Genomic DNA, 21070 nt, shown 5'->3' with positions numbered 1-21070 from the left:
AGTATGGTAACGGTGCTGTACACAGTGGGAATGTTACAGTGGCGCAGCACCTGAGGTTTACATATTTTAACAATGTGGACACTCAGTATGCTAACGGTGCTGTACACACTGGGAATGTTACAGTGGCGAGCACCTGAGGTTTACATATTTGAACAATGTGGACACTCAGTATGCTAACGGTGCTGTACACAGTGGGAATGTTACAGTGGCACGGCACCTGTGGTTTATATATTGTAACAATGTGGACACTCAGTATGGTAACGGTGCTGTACACAGTGGGAATGTTACAGTGGCGCAGCACCTGAGGTTTACATATTTTAACAATGTGGACACTCAGTATGCTAAAGGTGCTGTACACAGAGGGAATGTTACCGTGGCACGGCACCTGTGGTTTACATATTGCACACCTGCTCAATGTAAGCCATTCAACGGTGCTTTATGAAGTAAGAAAATGTGGTGCTTTAGATTCTGGAGCAATGTATAGTCATTCACTCTGCTACCAAGGCCACATAAACAACTAATATTTTATTAGTAGTGGTAATAGTAATACTACTACTGGTGACAGTGCTGCTCCCGCACTGGCAGTGCCCCGGGCTCTCACCTGCTGTCCAGTCCCCAGGGGTGGAGAGGGTGCATCCTGCTGCACATTCCGTTTGCCCATAGGCTTCGAAAATCTGTTTCAAAGAAAGGAAGCATGTCCTATTTAGAATGGCCACAGTTAAACAATAGCAATCCCACCGCTTGACTGCACATCACAGTGTACAATGCACGCCCACTGTCTGCATTTGATTAAACAGTTCTGAAAGCAAACACACTGAAGAAACCTTGAAGATAATTTGCTAGACTTATACCGGCCCTTGGCGGACCAGCATTAGTCCTGAAGGACGAGAGGGACTACTTCATGGCTGTGCGAGCTCCTGCCTGTGCTCCATGTGTCTCTTATAACTTGTCACCATTTACGTGAGTGACTTTATTGCACTTTTTCCAGGTGCATGATCACACTCACACTCTGGTGCATGGGGGTGATAGCACAGAGGTGCCTGAGATGCCTTTAGAGGCCTCAAAGGATGACCTAAGGATATTGGTCGAATGATTGTATCGCTTGCTTGAGTGACTTTACAACTTGTACATTTGCAATTTTTTCTGTTTCTATCTCTTCCTTGAGTGACTTTACAACTTGTACATTTGCAATTTTTTTCTGTTTGTATCTCTTCCTTGAGTGACTTTACAACTTGTACATTTGCAGTTTTTTCTGTTTGTATCTCTTATGTAACTCATGTCCTTATGTAACGCAACTGGTTCTTTTGTAAAGCGCTCTGACACCTTCGGCTAATGTTTGCGCTATATAAAAGGGCTTTAAAAAAAAGAAAAAAGAAAAGGAAAAAGAAGCAGCTGTTAAGAACGGCAGCTAGTAGGAATAGACCGGAACAAGGGAGGAGGCAGAAAGAGTGGATTTTACGGGGAAGGTGACAAGGGAGATGACAAAGGCAGGACGGGCAGGGATGAGAAGGATGGGAAGCAGAGGGGAAGGAGGATGGCGAGGGATGTTAGGAAAGAGACAGGGTTAGGAAAGAGAAAGGGATTGTCAAAGGAGAGAAAAGGGGGTAGAAGGGGATTAGGGGAATTGTAACGAGATAAAAGTATAGAGAGGGCACAAGTCCTAAATAAAGAAGTGGGGGGATGCTCAGAGACAGGATGTGACGTCACGACAGGAAGTGACGTCACGAAAGGTAAAAAACAGAAATACAGTAATAATCATGTTTCAGTGGGCCCGGTCCCGGTGCCACTGCACCAGTAGCAGCTCGCCCCTGGGTATATGGAGGGGGTGAATGAAGTCACGGGAAGAGAGGAGAGAGGGGACGAGAAATGGGGAAAGGATGCGCGCCTCGTAGTTAAGAAAGTGTGAAGGCTCAAAGGGGGTGGGGTCGTGAGCAGGTCACGAACAGAGCGCGGGGGGGAGCATCTGTGAGAGGGGAGAGCGGGGCACAGACTTCAGGAGAGGGAGCATGAGATGGGTAGCGAGTGAGTGGGCAGGGGAGGGTGATGGAAGGGGTGGAGAGAGGAGGAAGCAGGATGCGAGGAGTACGTCAAGGTTCGGAGATCGGCGGTGCGCCGGTCCGGTAAGTAACACCATCATTGTCCAGTCCAGCTTTTGGTCAGGGGGGACGGCGTCCACCCTGTAAGATACGTTAAAGTAAGTGGGGGGACGCCGTCCACCCGCGTGGTACCCCGACTCGAGCCCTGAGTATAGATGACGATGCTTATGTTGCAGGGATTCTGGGGATGCAGAAAGTGTGCAAGAAGAGAGCGGAGAGGAGTGATGGAAAGAAGCAACATCTCGTTATACAGCAGGACAGAAAGCATAAGGGATGCATTGGACGGAGGAGGGCAAGGTGAGGCAAGGAGGGAAAAGGTAGGAGGTGTATTTATTTATTTACATCTGTTTATTAGGTGCACACCTGGCTTCAAGGGTGTAGACATGTTTGATGGGGTTTTGCAACAAAGGAGAAAATCTAAATTGTGAACAATATTTATTGAACATGAAAAATAGGCAACAGTAATCAATGGCATCATGGGTTGGAAAAAATAGTCAAGGCAGCAAGCAATGAGGAGGAAAACTCGGCAATGGGGGATTTAAAAGCAAAAATATCTCAAGATAATAAGCAGCGCTTAATTTGTAAAACAATATGTGCGAGGGCTCTTGTCAGGAGTCCACTGCAGCAAGCACCACCCATTGCTCCTCCCAGCGTTGCCAATCGCTGTATCGACACACCTACTGACAATTACACTCTTTCAAGTATGACAATTCAAACTATTCCATGCCCCCAGAGCTATAAGAATAACTTGGATGAAAGGTATTAGTCTTTTTTTTAGTGTATTGAATTAATTAACAAATGCACTTGTGCTCATTTTCAATTAGCAGTTCGGGCTGGACTGCTCCCATGAGGCACAGGGTCAATACTGGTTTGCATTTGGCCATGTCTGAACTGGGGTGGCTTGGTGAGCAAAATAACGAGGGATTAAACCCAGATCTGTGACTGGGGATGAATGTTTTGCCATTGTGCAACATTCCGTCCATCATCTTGTGTGTTTTGCTGTTCACCCTATGTGGAAAGGGTATTCCTCCTGTGCTCACTATGCCACTGGAGTCAAGCTATCCTGGCTGAAGACGGCTGATAGCCAGAAACCGGTCCTAGGATGCTTGATTCCGATCCAGGGAAGACATGGCTTGGCAGTTCGGGCTGGACTGTTCCCATGAGGCACAGGGTCAAGACTGATTTGCACAAGGTCATGTCTGAACTGGGGTGGCTTGGTGAGCAAAATAACGATGGATTAAATCCAGATCTGTGACTGGGGGTGAATGTTTTGCCACTGTGCAACATTCCCTCCATCATCTTGTGTGTTTTGGTGCTCACCCTATGTGGGAAGGGTATGCCCAGACGTGGGTCCTGTGCTCACTAAACCACCAGAGTTAAGCTATCCTGGCTGAAGATGGCTGATAGCCAGAAACCGGTCCTAGGATGCTTGATTCCGATCCAGGGAAGACATGACTTGACAGTTCGGGCTGGACTGTTCCCATGAGGCACAAAGTCAAGACTGATTTGCATATGGCCTTGTCTGAACTGAGGGAGCTTGGAGAGCAAAATAACGATGGATTAAACCCCGATCTGTGACTGGGGGTGAATGTTTTGTCATTGTGCAACATTCCGTCCATCATGTTTGTGTTTTGCTGTTCACCCTATGTGGGAAGGGTATGCCCAGGCGTGGGTCCCGTGCTCACTATGCCACTGGAGTCAAGCTATCCTGTTTGAAAATGGCTGATAGCCAGAAACCGGTCCTAGGATGCTTGATTCCGGTCCAGGGAAGACATGGCTTGGCAGTTCAGGCTGGACTGTTCCCATGAGGCACAGGGTCAAGACTGATTTGCATATGGCTATGTCTGAACTGGGGTGACTTGGTGAGCAAAATAACGATGGATTAAACCCAGATCTGTGACTGGGGGTGAATGTTTTGCCATTGTGCAACATTCCGTCCATCATCTTGTGTGTTTTGCTGTTCACCCTATGTGAAAAGGATATGCCTCCTGTGCTCACTACGCCACTGGAGTCAAGCTATCCTGGCTGAAGACGGCTGATAGCCAGAAACCGGTCCTAGGATGCTTGATCCCGGTCCAGGGAAGACATGACTTGGCAGTTCGGGCTGGACTGTTCCCATGAGGCACAGGGTTAAGACTGATTTGCATATGGCCATGTCTGAACTGGGGTGGCTTGGTGCGCAAAATAACAATGGATTAAACCCAGATCTGTGACTGTGGGTGAATGTTTTGCCATTGTGCAACATTCCGTCCATCATCTTGTGAGTTTTGCTGTTCACCCTATGTGGGAAGGGTATGCCCAGACGTGGGTCACGTGCTCACTAAACCACCAGAGTCAAGCTATCCTGGCAGAAGACAGCTGATAGCCAGAAACCGGTCCTAGGATGCTTGATTCCGGTCCAGGGAAGAATTGGCTTGACAGTTCGTGCTGGACTTTTCCCATGAGGCACAGGGTCAATACTGGTTTGCATGTGGCCATGTCTGAACTGGGGTGGTTTGGTGAGCAAAATAACGATGGATTAAACCCAGATCTGTGACTGGGGGTGAATGTTTTGCCATTGTGCAACATTCCGTCCATCATTTTGTGTGTTTTGCTGTTCACCCTATGTGGGCAGGGTATGCCCAGACGTGGGTCCCGTGCTCACTACGCCACTGGAGTCAAGCTATCCTGGCTGAAAATGGCTGATAGCCAGAAACCGGTCCTAGGATGCTTGATTCCGGTCCAGGGAAGACATGGCTTGGCAGTTCGGGCTGGACTGTTCCCATGAGGCACAGGGTCAAGACTGATTTGCATATGGCCATGTCTGAACTGGGGTGACTTGGTGAGCAAAATAACAATGGATTAAACCCAGATCTGTGACTGGGGGTGAACGTTTTGCCATTGTGCAACATTCCGTCCATCATCTTGTGTGTTTTGCTGTTCACCCTATGTGGGAAGGGTATGCCCAGACGTGGGTTCTGTGCTCACTACGCCACTGGAGTCAAGCTTTTCTGGCTGAAGATGGCTGATATCCAGAAACTGGTCCTAGGATGCTTGATTCTGGTCCAGGGAAGACATGGCTTGGCATTTCGGGCTGGACTGTTCCCATGAGGCACGGGTCAAGACTGATTCGCATATGGCCATGTCTGAACTGGGGTGGTTTGGTGAGCACAATAACGATGGATTTAACCCAGATCTGTGACTGGGGGTGAATGTTTTGCCATTGTGTAACATTCCGTCCATCCTCTTGTGTGTTTTGCTGTTCACCCTATGTGGGAAGGGTATGCCCAGACATGGGTCCCGTGCTCACTACGCCTCTGGAGTCAAGCTATCCTGGCTGAAGACGGCTGATAGCCAGAAACCGGTCCTAGGATACTTGATTCTGGTCCAGAGAAGACATGGCTTGGCAGTTCGGGCTGGACTGTTCTCATGAGGCACAGGGTCAAGACTGATTTGCATATGGCCATGTCTGAACTGGGGTGGCTTGGTGAGCAAAATAACGATGGATTAAACCCAGATCTGTGACTGGGGGTGAATGTTTTGCCATTGTGCAAAATTCCGTCCATCATCTTGTGTGTTTTGCTCATTTCCAAATTAGACAGACAGCTCCACCATTTGGCAGACTGTGATAAGTGCTGGTGTTGACAATTAAATGATGGTGTCGAGCACCGGAAACAACTGGCTCAAATTAAGCACTGACCATAAGGCAGCTGGTTGGTACATCCAACACTGTCTGGCCCAATGAATGTAAGACGGCCCTTATGCTAACAAGGTTGGTCTTGAAAGTTCCACAGAAGCAGCAATTTTGGTGTAAATCAGATGAAAATAGAACGAAGAAAAGGGATTGATAAAGAACATAACAGAGGTTCTAGAAGGAGTTAGGGTTGCTAACAGAAAGTGCCCAGCAACATTAATTGTCCACAGCAGAAAACAATGTGAATTCTTATCGGAAAACTGTGTGTTTCACCTTTTTTCAAACTCCACCCTGAACAGAATAGAATCTACTTCACGACTCTTTCATGATCTTTCTGTGATTAAATGTTATTTGAGTTGATGTGTGAGTTATATCAAGGATGGTCTACAGTCTGCTAAGCAATCATTTTTTTGCCAAATTGTATAATATTAATTAAGATAGCTCAACAACATCTATTCCTTATCAATATCCATTGTTCCAGCCCTTGCATCCAAATTAGGAAAACTGCTTCAAACCTTCATTTGTTCTCCATTTACATTCGACTTCGTTTTTCACCTACTCTAAGGCTCACTTGATCACTCACTCCTCTCTGTCATGATCACTGTCGACACAATTCTCCAGTTGTTTGGATGTTGTGGAGTAGACTTGTGAAAGACAGATACTCTAGTAGTCTTGGAGCTTTGTATAGTGCCTAGTTCATAAAAAAATACCTGCAGGTGGCCAAAGTTTTGCTAAGAAGCTAGTGACTGGTGCTGATGAATGTCAGCGTGTCAAGTGCCAAGAGTGCATAGTCTTGATTCCATCTCATGCCTCTGTAATACACCACTAGACACTCCCTGCCTCTTTATCTCACTCTTGCAGGTTCCTGCTTTCTTTCTTTGAGGCTGTTTTTCCATCTTCCGCCCCACCTGCACCCACCAGCTCAAATTCAATTAGTTGTTATAATTATGAGAGTATTAGTACAAGCAGTGACTTCTTTCGGTAAGCACTGGACCCGGATTGATTGGTCTGCTCAGCTGATTGCACTTACCTGACACCCTAAAGCTGCCCTCAGGAACGTCAGCACAGTGGGGGAGATGGGCGCTGCACCAGTGACCATGATTCGCACCCGCCCTCCCATGGTATCCTGTAAAAAACATCAAAAGGGCATCAGAAGAGTGGAGATAAATACACCATTTTGCAATCAATGCTCAGAGCAAACTCTATAAGTAAAGGCATGAAAATGTCTACGTGCACAGTCCATTTAACAAACAATATAAATGGATTAAGGAGTGCCCATACCTGGACTTTCTTGAAGATGTATTTGTCCCAGATGCTGTCATTTCGGATAACACCTTGCTTAACCTCAGCAAACTTTCGGGCTATGGCAAACTGCAGAACTCTCTTCTTGAGAGGCGTCTGTGCTCCGCTCTGTATCTGTGTGGAAAGAGTTCACTTGTGAAAAGGCTCAAAGGCATCTCATGGGGACATTGGACTGATTCACAAGACCTCTACACATACTTCAAGGATCATGGGATCACAAACATACTTCTCTTATAGAGCTTTTTTCAAGATGTGCAGTGTACATGGTGTCCCCAGTGAGGATGAAAGGAGAGAATGGAAAACTTCCATGAAAACCCTCATAGCTAACTATATTTGTTTTAAAATACGTTTGGCAATGTACCTTCATCAGTTGTGTGCACATCTAACTGACACCTGATTGGGCCATCTGTCAGTGCAGCCGCAAGTGTGATATATTGCATTGTAGTATAAAAACAAATTCTGCCATAACTTGTCCCAAGCCCAGCAGTGAAATGAGGGGGGTTATTGAGGAGCTAGCTAAACCACCATGTAAAAAAAAGTCCTATCTAAAGAGACGTCAATCAAAAGACCTTAGGGCATACCACCCTCGGGGAGAGAGTAATCTCCTTCAATGAGATCTATGATGCCTTGTGGTGAAAGCCAAAAATCCCCGGAACCCACAAAGCTGATGCACCTGCTTTTGACCAAAACCATTACCATTGGGACACGGAACGTGAGGACCATGTACGAGACAGGCAAGCCAGCCCAAGTGACAGATGAAATGAAAAAATACAGCTGTGTTCTGTTTGGCATCAGTGATACCAGATGGACCAAGGCTGGACAGAAAAGACTGGCTCCAATAAGAATGCTGCTGTATTCTGGACACAAGGAAGTGAATGCCCCACATTAAGCATGGGCGAATTTTGCAAATCTGGCGTTCGTGAATTTTGCGAATTTGCGAACTCGCAATCCGCAAAATCCGCGAATTCTCACGAATTTGCGGATTTTTTTTTGTGTTCGCAAGGATTTCTGCCAGTTCGCAAGGATTTCTGCCAGTTCGCGTGGGTTTTGTACCAGTTCGCAATTGCGAACTTACATGTCGGCTCGCAACGGTCACGATTATGTTGTTTCTACGTCTGGTTCATCATCACAGGTTCCCAGTACCCTTTGTTTCACCCCTGCCACCCTCTGTTTCACCCATGCCACCCTCTGGTACATCAATGCCACCCTATGGTTCATCATCACTGTAGATTATGGGGGGAAAAAGCAAGCACACCTGCCTGCTTAAACTGACATGAACTAATTTGGGGTTGATTTATTAATGTGTCACTGTTTTAAAATTCCAGTCTGGCACCTGCTTCCTTATCTGTAATTTGCTTTCTGTTGCAGTGCAATTTTTTTTCCCAGGACCTTTGTGGCCTACTTGTAGCTATTCTATGAGCCTGCTGTGAGGGTCAGAGCAGGGTCATACAATTGTTGCAACTAGCAACTGAACTCTGGAGGGGCCCTTGTCAGGAAGCCCTACAGGGAATGGTTACTAATGATGAGTTTGAACTTTTGAACCTGCTGAATGCTTTCACTATTGCAAAACTCGTTTTTCTGCAGAACAGCATTACAGCAACTGTAATGTCCCAAACAAGCTTATATGAGAAAGTTGATTTCTAATCCAAAAGTTATCCAAAGAAAATCAAAAGGCCTCAAATCCCAAAAAGTGCAGGCAAATGTCAACCTGAGGAGTTATTCTGATAAAAATCATCATTTTCAGAAGGTCTATGCTGCTTGCTAGTAGATTTCTTGTGCAGAATTGCAATTTTTGTAATTTCGCGAGTGTGAGATTGTTGCTGCCCGCCGCACCTACATGTTTGCAATTGCGAACTTAAACCGCACGCCGCGAAATTGTATCACCAAGAAAAAAAAATCTGCTGCGTGCGAATTTGCGGATTTTCTATAAATTCACGAGCGTTCGCGCATTGCGAATTTACCGAGAATCCGCAAAATCCGCGAGCGGAACGGATTTTCCGCCCATGCTTACCCCACATACTCGGGGACTAACACTGATGTTAACATCGGCAGCAAACAAAACTCTGATTGGATGGGACTCCCACAGTCCTAGAATCATCGCAGTGACCTTCTGCGCAAATGAAAAGGGGATCAACATGAATGTTATCCAGTACTATGCACCTACAAATGACAGCAGAGAAGAAGAAAAAGAACAGATTTACAACAGACTTCTGTCCATCCTGGAGAAATGCCTTGAGAGAGACATCACCACACTGATGGGGGACCTCAATAACAAGATTAGAAGAGGCAACACAGGAAATAAAGAAGCCATGGGCAACCATGGCCTTGTTGACATGAACTAGAATGGTGAATGGCCCACAGATCTCTGTGCCCTGAACAGTCTGGTGATAGGTAGTAGTGTAATCCCACATAAAAATACAAAAGGCAATGTGGGTGTCACCAGACCATTCATCAGAGAATCAGATCAACTATGTCTTTATTGCCAAAAAGTTCCAGAGGTCTCTGTAAGATGTGAGAGTGATGAGAGGAGCAGATGTGGCATCAGACCATTCCCTTGTGATGGCCAAGCTAAAGCTGAAGCTGATGAAAGCATGGATGGAACCGACAAATCAATGCCAGTAATATAACACCACCCTCCTCAAAGATACACAGAAACAGAGTGAATGCTCAGTCAACCTCCGTAACAAGTTTAAACTATTGCAAGAATTAGAGGACGACAGAGAACTCATAGAAAGCCGGTAGCAGACAATCAAATAAACAGTGATATCGACCTGCCAGGAGTTGCTGAGTCTCAAGAAACACCAACATAAAGAATAGATCCCCACTGAGACTCTCTGCAAAATCCAAGCATGAAAGGAAAAGAAAGCTGCAGCCAACACCAGCCGAACAAGAGCAAAGAAACTGAGAGCTTAAGGCAAATGCACCAAACACCAAAAAGGAAGCAAAGAGAAGCTTAAGAGTAGACAAGCAAAGATTCCTTGATGGTCTTGGCCACAGATGCCCAGGAAACAAAAAGCCATGTCAACTTCAAAGCACTGTAGGACATAACAAGGAAATTCTCCTGCAGATACCACAAGCCAGAAAGACCTGTTAAAGATAAACCTGGGAAGACAACCATGGGTAACAAAGGCCAACAACAAAGAAGGGTGGAGCACTTTGAAGAACTGCTAAACCAGCCCCGGCTACAGTCTCCACCAGGCATACAGCTAACTGTCAAGGAGGACTTGCCAGTCGACTGCAGCAGACCAACCAAGGAAGAAATACTGCAAACCATCAAACATCTGAGAAATAGGAAAGCAGCAGGACCTGACAACATTCCTGCATATGCAAAAACAACAAGTGATGGACCGAATGTGGATCAATGCCACACATTCCCCCAGTCAAAAGATCTGGGCCCAAATCCATCGTTTTTTTGCACTCCACACCACCCTGGGTTAGACAATGGCGATATGCAAATCAGCTCTGACCCTGTTGCCCCATAGGAACAGTCCAGTCCGAACTACAAAAGCCATGTCCTTCCCAGAACGGAATCAAGCATCCGAGGACCGGACCGGTTTCGAGGTAACACCTCTCATCAGCCCGGCTAGCTTGACTCCAAGTGGTGTGGAGTGCCTGGGACCCACGTCTGGGCATCCCCAGCGCACTTAGGGCGGCAATTGCAAAAACAACAAGTGATGGACCGAATGTGGATCAATGCCACACATTCCCCCAGTCAAAAGATCTGGGCCCAAATCCATCGTTTTTTTGCACTCCACACCACCCTGGGTTAGACAATGGCGATATGCAAATCAGCTCTGACCCTGTTGCCCCATGGGAACAGTCCAGTCCGAACTACAAAAGCCATGTCCTTCCCAGAACGGAATCAAGCATCCGAGGACCGGACCGGTTTCGAGGTAACACCTGTCATCAGCCCGGCTAGCTTGACTCCAAGTGGTGTGGAGTGCCTGGGACCCACGTCTGGGCATCCCCAGCGCACTTAGGGCGGCAATTGCAAAAACAACAAGTGATGGACCGAATGTGGATCAATGCCACACATTCCCCCAGTCAAAAGATCTGGGCCCAAATCCATCGTTTTTTTGCACTCCACACCACCCTGGGTTAGACAATGGCGATATGCAAATCAGCTCTGACCCTGTTGCCCCATGGGAACAGTCCAGTCCGAACTACAAAAGCCATGTCCTTCCCAGAACGGAATCAAGCATCCGAGGACCGGACCGGTTTCGAGGTAACACCTCTCATCAGCCCGGCTAGCTTGACTCCAAGTGGTGTGGAGTGCCTGGGACCCACGTCTGGGCATCCCCAGCGCACTTAGGGCGGCAATTGCAAAAACAACAAGTGATGGACCGAATGTGGATCAATGCCACACATTCCCCCAGTCAAAAGATCTGGGCCCAAATCCATCGACCCACGTCTGAGCTACCCCAGTACACTCAGGGAGAAAATTACAAAAAACAATTTGATGGACAGAATGTAGATCAATGTCTTACATTCACCCCAGTACAAGGATCTGGGCCTAAATCCATCGTTTTTTTGCACTCCACACCACCCTGGGTTAGACAATGGCGATATGCAAATCAGCTCTGACCCTGTTGCCCCATGGGAACAGTCCAGTCCGAACTACAAAAGCCATGTCCTTCCCAGAACGGAATCAAGCATCCGAGGACCGGACCGGTTTCGAGGTAACACCTCTCATCAGCCGGGCTAGCTTGACTCCAAGTGTGTTTTTTGTAATTTTCTCCCCGAGTGTACTGGGGCAGCTCAGACGAGGGTCCCAGAGCCTCCACACCACTGGAGTCAAGCTAGTCGGGCTGATGAGAGGTGTTACCTCGAAACCGGTCCGGTCCTCGGATGCTTGATTCCGATCTGGGAAAGATATGGCTGTTGTAGTTCGGACTGGTCTGTTCCCATGGGGCACAGGGTCAGAGCTGATTTGCATAAAGCCATTATCTGACCCAGGGTGGTGTGGAGTGCAAAAAACGATGGATTTAGGCCCAGATCCTTGTACTGGGGTGAATGTAAGACATTGATCTACATTCTGTCCATCAAATTGTTTTTTGTAATTTTCTCCCTGAGTGTACTGGGGTAGCTCAGACGTGGGTCCCAGAGCCTCCACACCACTGGAGTCAAGCTAGCCGGGCTGATGAGAGGTGTTACCTCGAAACCGGTCCGGTCCTCGGATGCTTGATTCCGGTCTGGGAAAGATATGGCTGTTGTAGTTCGGACTGGTCTGTTCCTATGGGGCACAGGGTCAGAGCTGATTTGCATAAAGCCATTATCTGACCCAGGGTGGTGTGGAGTGCAAAAAACGATGGATTTAGGCCCAGATCCTTGTACTGGGGTGGATGTAAGACATTGATCTACATTCTGTCCATCAAATTGTTTTTTGTAATTTTCTCCCTGAGTGTACTGGGGTAGCTCAGACGTGGGTCCCAGAGCCTCCACACCACTGGAGTCAAGCTAGCCGGGCTGATGAGAGGTGTTACCTCGAAACCGGTCCGGTCCTCGGATGCTTGATTCCGGTCTGGGAAAGATATGGCTGTTGTAGTTCGGACTGGTCTGTTCCCATGGGGCACAGGGTCAGAGCTGATTTGCATAAAGCCATTATCTGACCCAGGGTGGTGTGGAGTGCAAAAAACGATGGATTTAGGCCCAGATCCTTGTACTGGGGTGAATGTAAGACATTGATCTACATTCTGTCCATCAAATTGTTTTTTGTAATTTTCTCCCTGAGTGTACTGGGGTAGCTCAGACGTGGGTCCCAGAGCCTCCACACCACTGGAGTCAAGCTAGCCGGGCTGATGAGAGGTGTTACCTCGAAACCGGTCCGGTCCTCGGATGCTTGATTCCGGTCTGGGAAAGATATGGCTGTTGTAGTTCGGACTGGTCTGTTCCCATGGGGCACAGGGTCAGAGCTGATTTGCATAAAGCCATTATCTGACCCAGGGTGGTGTGGAGTGCAAAAAACGATGGATTTAGGCCCAGATCCTTGTACTGGGGTGAATGTAAGACATTGATCTACATTCTGTCCATCAAATTGTTTTTTGTAACATTCCTGCATAGGCTTTTAATGCAGACAATGAAACATCAGTAGACATGCTCTACTTCATGTTTGGAAGGATCTGGGAACAGGAAAAGGTACCATCATATTTAATGAGGGATTTCTTATCAAGATCACAAAGAAAGGTAACCTTAATAACTGCGCAAACTGCAGAGGTATTAATCTTCTGTCAACCTCAGGCAAGTGTTCAACAGAGTCATCCTGAACAGAATGAAGGAACAAGTAAATGCTCAGTTACGAGACCAGCAAGCTGGCTTCCACAAAGATAGATCCAGCACAGACAAGATTGCAACACTGCCCATCATCATTGAGCAGCCGACGAATGGAACTCCGCGATCTATGTCAACTTCATTGACTATGAGAAGGCATTTGATAACGTGGATACAGAGACCCTTTGGATACTACTTTGACCCGACGGTGCACCAGATAAACTCATAAGAATCATCAAAAACTCTTAAGAGGGAATGACCTACATGATAGGCCGTGGAGAACACACAACGGAAGCCTCCAACGTGGGGACAGGAGTCCGCCAAGGTTGTTTGTCTCGCCTTTTCTCTTCCTGTCGGCCATAGATTGGATCATGAAGACATCCACAGCAAAGAAAAGAAATTGGATCCAGGGACACCTTGGATGCAACTCGATGACCTGGACTTTGCATACAACATGGCCCTCCTCTCCCATATCCATCGGCAGATGCAAGAGAAGACCGACAAAGTGGCAGCCAGATCAGCACAATTTGGTTTCAACATCCACAGGGGAGAAACCAAGATCCCGAATGCAAGGGCCAGACTGGGAACCCAAAGCATCCCTGTAAAAGTTTGTCAGACCAGCCCCAGTACAGTGCATAGTGTGTGCAGCGAGTGAATCTTACCACTGCAAGGAGGGTTTGGGGTGTTCTCCCCCTAAGAAAATGTGTGCAAAAATGATGCATTCTACAACACATATTTCATTATATATTCAATTGGATTAGCTTTTTGAGCTGGGCAAATGATGGACTTACAGTGCACCTGGATATAACAATCTTTGCTGGCACTCTTCAATCATTCCCTGAATATTACCCTCTACCACTGACCCTCATCCCTCCATAGCGTCCTTCTCTCACATGTATTTCATTTGGTTTTATAGTGTCTCTCATACAGTGTAAGGTGTAGGAGCACTTTACCTAAAACACAAATACAGAGACAATGAATCATACATGTGTAAATCAGTGCATAGAAATCTTTACATAAGACAAAGTTAACTACACGATGTAGGATTCATGTCATTCATACTAGTAGGTATTTTTTAAGAGTTCTTGGTCTGGAAAAGCACAATTTCAGAACGTAACACAATTATTAACCGCCAGATCACCAAACACCTAGTAAGAAACGACCTTCTGGACACCTCCTAATGCGGTTTCCACACCAACCACAGCACGAAACCGAACTGATCGCTACCACTGATGACATCAGAACCCTCCTCGACCGGGGTGAAACTGCAGCCCTGATCCTCTCCGACCTCTCAGCTGTGATCAACACCATATCCTACCAACCTCTCATCCAAAGACTTCACTACATCCGGATCCAGGGAGACACCCTCAATTGGATCGTATCCTTCCCTACAGGACACACCCAGAGAATTGGCCTACCACCCTTCACCTCAGAACCCAAAAGCATCATCTGCAGCTCCCCTCAAGGCTATCCATCAGCCCTACCCTGTTCAACATCTACATGACAGCCCGGGCCGATGTTGTCAGTACCCACAGAGTCAACATCATATCCGACGCAGACAACACCCAACTCATCCACTCACTCCAACACCTCCCCGGGGGACGGCACCTGGTGACCTGCAGAACTCAGACTCATGACCACACCAACAGACCACAACCGCAACCTCAGCATCATCCAGGAAAGCAAACTCACCTTGAAAAGGCAGATCAATGCATTCTCCTCAGCCTGCTTCCACGGCCTCTGCATGCTCCCAAAGTTCTTCAGATGGATCTCTGTTAACACCAGGAACAATGTCACTTAAGCCCTTAAGTTGTCACCAGCCGGTTGGACTACGGAAACGTGCTCTTCACATGAATCCCCACCCATCTCCTCAAGAGACTCCAGAACGCAGCGACCAGACTCACCCTCAACCTCCCCAAATGGATCCGCGACACCCTCCCAACTTAGGAACCTCCACTGGCTCCCCATCCAGAAGAGATGCCAGTTCAAGATGCTGGCAAATGCCTACAAGGCCCTCCACAACAATGGTCCAGCTCATCAACCACCACCTGAACTTCCAACAGCCTGCCAGACACCTGTCCTCAGATGCCCTTGCACACACTCTCTGCATTCACCAAAGCTACAGTGGAGGTCTTTCCTTCATCTACCTCGTCACCAAGTCCAAGAATTACCTTCCTCCTCCACCTACGATCATCTCTCTCTCTCTCGCTGAATTCAGAAGGAGACTCAAGACCTAGCTCTTCAACTGAACCCAGCGAGATCTCAGAGCCTGGATACCCTCAGGGGTGAATAGCCATGCTCTATAAATACTGTTTGATTTAATTTGATTAAGGGTTGGCTTTACTATTGAGAAGTTCAGACACCAACTAGATCAAGTCAGTAGCCAACCCAAAAAACTGTTTGTTCTCATAAAAGCACAATCAAACTGCGCACCCAATCCGTCACTGGTGCGATCCAATTCACTACCAAATTGTAAGGAATTTGCCTCCTTATTTCTGTAGAAGGCAGAAAGCATGAGAAGTAATCTGCAGATGGCCTTGGAACAGTGTTCCAAGGCCACCCTGCCCCTCTGATCCCATGCCTACCATTCCAGCATGTTCTCCTGGGCATTTTCCCCAAAACAATGCCTCGTGGAACTCTTTCAGAATCTTTGATGAAGACACCATTCATAAAATCTTAATTAAACTGAAACCCTCAAACCATTTCAATGACCTTCTTCCCTCTAAATTCTTCAAGGAAATCTTACCTGCAGTACACCTAATCTGGACCAAGATTGTTTTTTGGAAGTAACAATTGTTAATCCCTACCTCCTTCAAAGCTCCATCCCTGACTGTCTAAAGTCCCGTCAAGTTACCCCCATCGTGAAAAAAACAAAAGCGGACCAAACTGATCTCAACAATTTCCTACCTATTTCCAATATCCATACATCCATTATCACATGTACTCCGAAGACACCCAGCTATACCTAAAAGTCTCCGCCCGAGAAGATATCAGTTCCATCAACACAACAATTAATGAAAACTCAAAACCTTCCTAGCAACCAATTACCTCAAACTAAATGCTCAAAAACATGAGCTCCGACTAATCGCTTCTCCCAACCAGGCACAAGTCATTGAAAAATGATTGAAACAGCTTACAGCCCTCAACTGCATTCCACAAATCAATGGCCCTCAAAATTACAGGGTGTAACTCTTGACAAGAATATCAACATGCAGAAGCACATCAGTACCGCCACCAAAGAAGCAAATCACCAAATGAGTATTTTGAGAAAAATAAAACCTTTCCTCCCCCCAAATGACTTCAAGCATGCAGTAGAAGCCCTAGTGATTCCCTTGTTGGACTAGGGTATTCCTCGAAGGGATTCTCTCAACTCTGCTGCTAGACTCATCACTGGCTCAAAGAGATACAACCACATCACCCTGGATCTCAAATCCCTCAACCGACTCCCTTAACAAGCAAGAATACAGAAACAATTGCCTGCATGATGCATACCGCCTTCCACCAAAATACCCCTAGTTATCTCGTTCACATGCTCAAACTCTCTGGCGATTCCAGATCATCCAGAAACTCCAACACCTTTTTTTCTGAAACCTCAGAGATTCCACAAGAAGAAAACCTACAACCATGCCTTCTCTGGGACTGCTCCAAGAATTTGGAATGCATTACCTCCTGAAATCAGAACAAATCTCTCAATCATATCCTTCAAGAAAGAAGTCAAAGGACTACTTATGAACACATTTCTACCCAAGATCCCAAGATTCCAGTTTCCTCGGTCGCTCAAATTACTACTTATCTCTGGCTACCTAGTACACTCTTCCTAACAGTACCGACTTTAACCCCCTGCTTCTCAACACTGCCTGGTACTTGCAGTGGTCTGAACTATGACATTGTATCATTAATGATTGAACTATGATATTTGGTTGTTGCTGAATTTCACGTTACTGTTTTTATGACTGCTTGCTGCAAATCTGTATAGCGCTCTAAAACCCACAAGGATCATGCTTGCCGTATTAAAAACTATCAAAATAAACTAAATAAATACCCAAACAAACCCTTTTTTAACAACAATAGGATAATGAAAGACTCAGAAAGAAACATAACTTTCTGACCTGTACCATGCAGTTTGCACTCAGCTCTTTGATGACACTTCATAGCTCACTGTCATAGACTATGAATACAACATATGAACTGCACAGTAACAAAAGGGTCTCTGTGACAAAAGCAGTAACACACTTATGCTGTTTAGTGTGTGATCTGGATGGTACACTTCCTTTGCAGAAGGCATTTTAACCCTCTCCGCTAACTTAGATGAGTCAAAAACTGCCACTAGACATAACTCTGATCTCTCTCCAGCAGGTACATTACTAACCAGAGTTACCTTGACACTTTTATTGTTGTCTGAAAACCGCTGGATATACAAGAACTCTGCAGCGCGTGCTTTCAAAACTGATGCACTGCTACAAAAACATCCCCCAGTAACAAAACCGGCCTCCCGGGGAAACACTTGATGCCCGGTACGGCCAGTCCAGCCATGGTGAAGGTTAACACATCCATCACAACTGCAGTCACTCTTGCAGGCCATGTACTGGAAGAGGTTGATGCCTTCACCTACCTGGGCAGTGTCAAAAACAAGCAGGGTGGCACAGACGCCAATATAAAGACAAGAATTGGCAACGCAAGGGCTGCCTATATTCAGCTAAAGATGTGGGGCTCTAAGGACGTAAAACTACAAACCAAGATCAGGCTTTTTAACACCAACATAAAATCGGTCATCCTGTATGGAGTAGAATCTTGGAGGACCCACAGCAACAAAGTCCAGACCTTCATCAACCCCTGTCTTAGGAAAATCCTCCAAAACCACTGGCCAAAGACCATGAGCAACAACGACCTATGGCAGGAGACTTCCAACTCCCTGTTCATGATTAAATCATGAAACAAGGCTGGAGATGGATAGGTCGCACTCGCCACAAAGTGCAAATCAAACTCCATTAGGCAAGCCCTCAACTTCCCCTCCCTCAAGTGAAAAGGAAAATAGGAAGGACAAGAAACACCAGTCGTCGAGACCTCAAGGCTGGCTCCAAGGAGATGTATTACATCTGGAGTCAGATTTTAAGAAAAACCCAGGACATAGATGATATAGATGTCTGGAGAGACCTGGAAGGGTAGTAGGCATAAGTAAATACAAAAGCACATTGTGAATGAAGGAAGAGGGGTGTAAATATATTTACAGTAAAGGAAAGAAAAATATTTTTTTAAACCCTTTAACTTCACTTAGCACTTCCTGAGAGTGTACATTGATCATGGTACCGAAAAATTTGCTAAGAACCTTTCTAAGCAGTCTTTCATTTTCTAGTGGATGTTGCTCTTCACCAAGTTTTTGTGTACCCATTGTTGTAGCACTTACAATCCTCTTCCCCCTGGAGTTTCAAGAAGTTTTGTAACCAGGTGTACTGTTGGACAAGCATAGTTTACACCTATGCATGCCCTCTTCCATGAGAGCTATTATTGTTCTCAAACAATTTGGACTTAAGCAAGTGTACAAAATGCATGATGTAATTTACAACTGTTTATTTAGTCATGTGCATTACTTATATACACCTACTGTCCTAGCACATCATGAAAATACTCTACGAATGGTGCTCTAAGTAGCCTGTCAAGCGCTAAGTATAGACTTGTAGCATTGTGCAGTGGTGAATGGGCCCTAACTATGATAGAATTTGTACTGAAAGCATAATTTTCTATTACAAAATGCTATTTGCGGACAAACTGAGAAGGGTCCCACAAATTGGATGTGTGCAGTACACTGCAGCACACATGCAATATTTTGTTTTTTTGGTGGGATGAATATATTTCCCCTTGTTTGCACCTGCTTGAAGTAGGTGTTCTTTATCAATGACAAGCCCAGTTTGGCTATCTTGGTAGATATTGTAACAGCCTACCCAGCCCGGGTACTCGTCAATGACTGCGAACTCAACATTCCAAATCTGCATTCACTTCACTACACTCTAATGCTTACGTCACAGTTCTATGGAGTCCATCAGGAGCCACAATGGTTCCGTTATTACAAACTCAAATGACACTACAGATACAGGTGTTTACGATGATCCTTCCCAGTAACTCCCCCTTCATGAAATGTGGTGCAAAGCAGTGTTTACAATTGAAAAGTGCACCTTTACAGTGCAAAACATATTTTGTGGTGGATAGTGAATAGTGTGTGTTGCTTTCTTTGGGGCTAAGGCTGGCGGAGAGGCTTCAGTCTTTTTTTTTTTTTTTTTTTTTTTTGAAAAACCTTTATTTGTAGAAGAAGTACACCGCTATTCAGCCGTACATCCCGGAGGCCAGGCAGCATTAAGGTGGCATATAGAGTCATGTACAAAACAGCACGCAGAAGCAGTCAGGTTTAATTTTCAATAGGGAACAACTTAGAAACCATAAAAGAGAAAAGGGCCCCGAAAGGCCACCAGAAACGAAGTGCCGAGGCACAAAAAAGTTAGGAAGAAGAAAAAGTAAAGAAAGAATTGGCCGAGGACAGAGCAAGCATAGTAAAGGGGCACAGTGGGAGGGGGCCGGGGGCCGCACATCCAACTCAACTCAAGGATACACTTGCAGTACGAAAGTACGGGGGGGGTTCCCATTTCAGGATGACCTGTCTGGAATCACGGGAAGGGTAGCATTCTATGGGGAGGGCTGGACGTCCACTTCCGGTTCAGGCGGGGGTTCACATAAATCGCCCCGATAAGAGTTCCAGGCTCCCCACACTGATCTCCACATTCTGGGCTTGCCCCTGGCCACATACACCGTTTTCTCCCGCACCATGCACCAGTCCATACTGTTCTTCCAGAGGCTAAGGGACGGGGGTGCGGGCGCGCCCCATTTCTGGGCAATGTCCCTCTTGGCCACCATATTACCTAAGGTTACCCATCGGGTCTGGGCTACACTGTAGTCATTCGGACACCACACATTGAGGAGGCAACGTCGAGCCTCGGCTGGTAGGGCCACACCCGTCACCTCCTCCATCACCTCATGCACTCGCCTCCAGTACCGGGCCACACCAGGACACTCCCAGATAATGTGCAGGAAGGAGGCAAGCATACCACAACCCCGCCGACACAGGCCATCCGTAGAAAGCCCCATATGGATGAGCCTGGGGCCGGTAACATACACCCTGTGGAGGATTTTCAGCTGGACCAGACGTAATCTCGCCGATATGGCCACCTCCCTGGGGGAAGAGGCCGCCGACTGCCATTCCTCATCATCCATTTCTATACCGTCATTCACCCAGTGCATCCGCAATCGTTCAAGCAAGTCCACCCTCACGTTGATCAGTTTCTTGTAAGTCAAGGAAATGGCACTGTCCGGCATATGGCCGTCCAGTACCCGATCCTCCAGGGGCGAAGACTCAGGGATGGCACCGCCGTCAGTGACGTGAGGGGAGAGGGCGTGGCTAAGCTGGGCGTGTCGGAAAAATTCCGTCGGCGCCAGCTGGTACTCGTGTTGCAACGAGGCAAACGACTTGATGCTGCCCCGCACAACCATGTCACCAACTTTAGATATGCCTATGGTGTCCCACCGGTCAAAACCTTTGGTCTTCCACAATTTCCCCAGCACATCAGAATCATACAGGGGAGTGGCCAAAGTGATCTTATCCTTCCAGCCAAGGGTGTCCGTCACCGTGCGCCATACATGTACCATCGTTCTGGTGGGGCCCGTTAATCGACGGTCCAACGACTTG

The 21070-nt window shown here is 46.7% G+C and overlaps 1 protein-coding gene across 1 annotated transcript in view; it reads right to left on the bottom strand.

Annotated features, from left to right (window-relative positions):
* Positions 1-21070, bottom strand: part of ACSL5 (acyl-CoA synthetase long chain family member 5) — a 242869-nt gene that overhangs the window by 49812 nt on the left and 171987 nt on the right. The window contains exons 13-15 of the mRNA XM_086922789.1: positions 7051-7185; positions 6800-6895; positions 602-674 (exon numbers count right to left, since the gene is read on the bottom strand). Of these exons, the coding sequence (XP_086778915.1) occupies positions 602-674; positions 6800-6895; positions 7051-7185 (304 nt within the window). The remainder of the gene's footprint in view (positions 1-601; positions 675-6799; positions 6896-7050; positions 7186-21070) is intronic.

The sequence above is a fragment of the Lissotriton vulgaris genome, chromosome 5 (assembly GCF_964263255.1).
Source record: "Lissotriton vulgaris chromosome 5, aLisVul1.2, whole genome shotgun sequence".
NCBI lineage: Eukaryota > Metazoa > Chordata > Amphibia > Caudata > Salamandridae > Lissotriton > Lissotriton vulgaris.
Note: the sequence above shows the minus strand (reverse complement) of the source record. Positions and strands in the feature narration are given on the sequence as shown.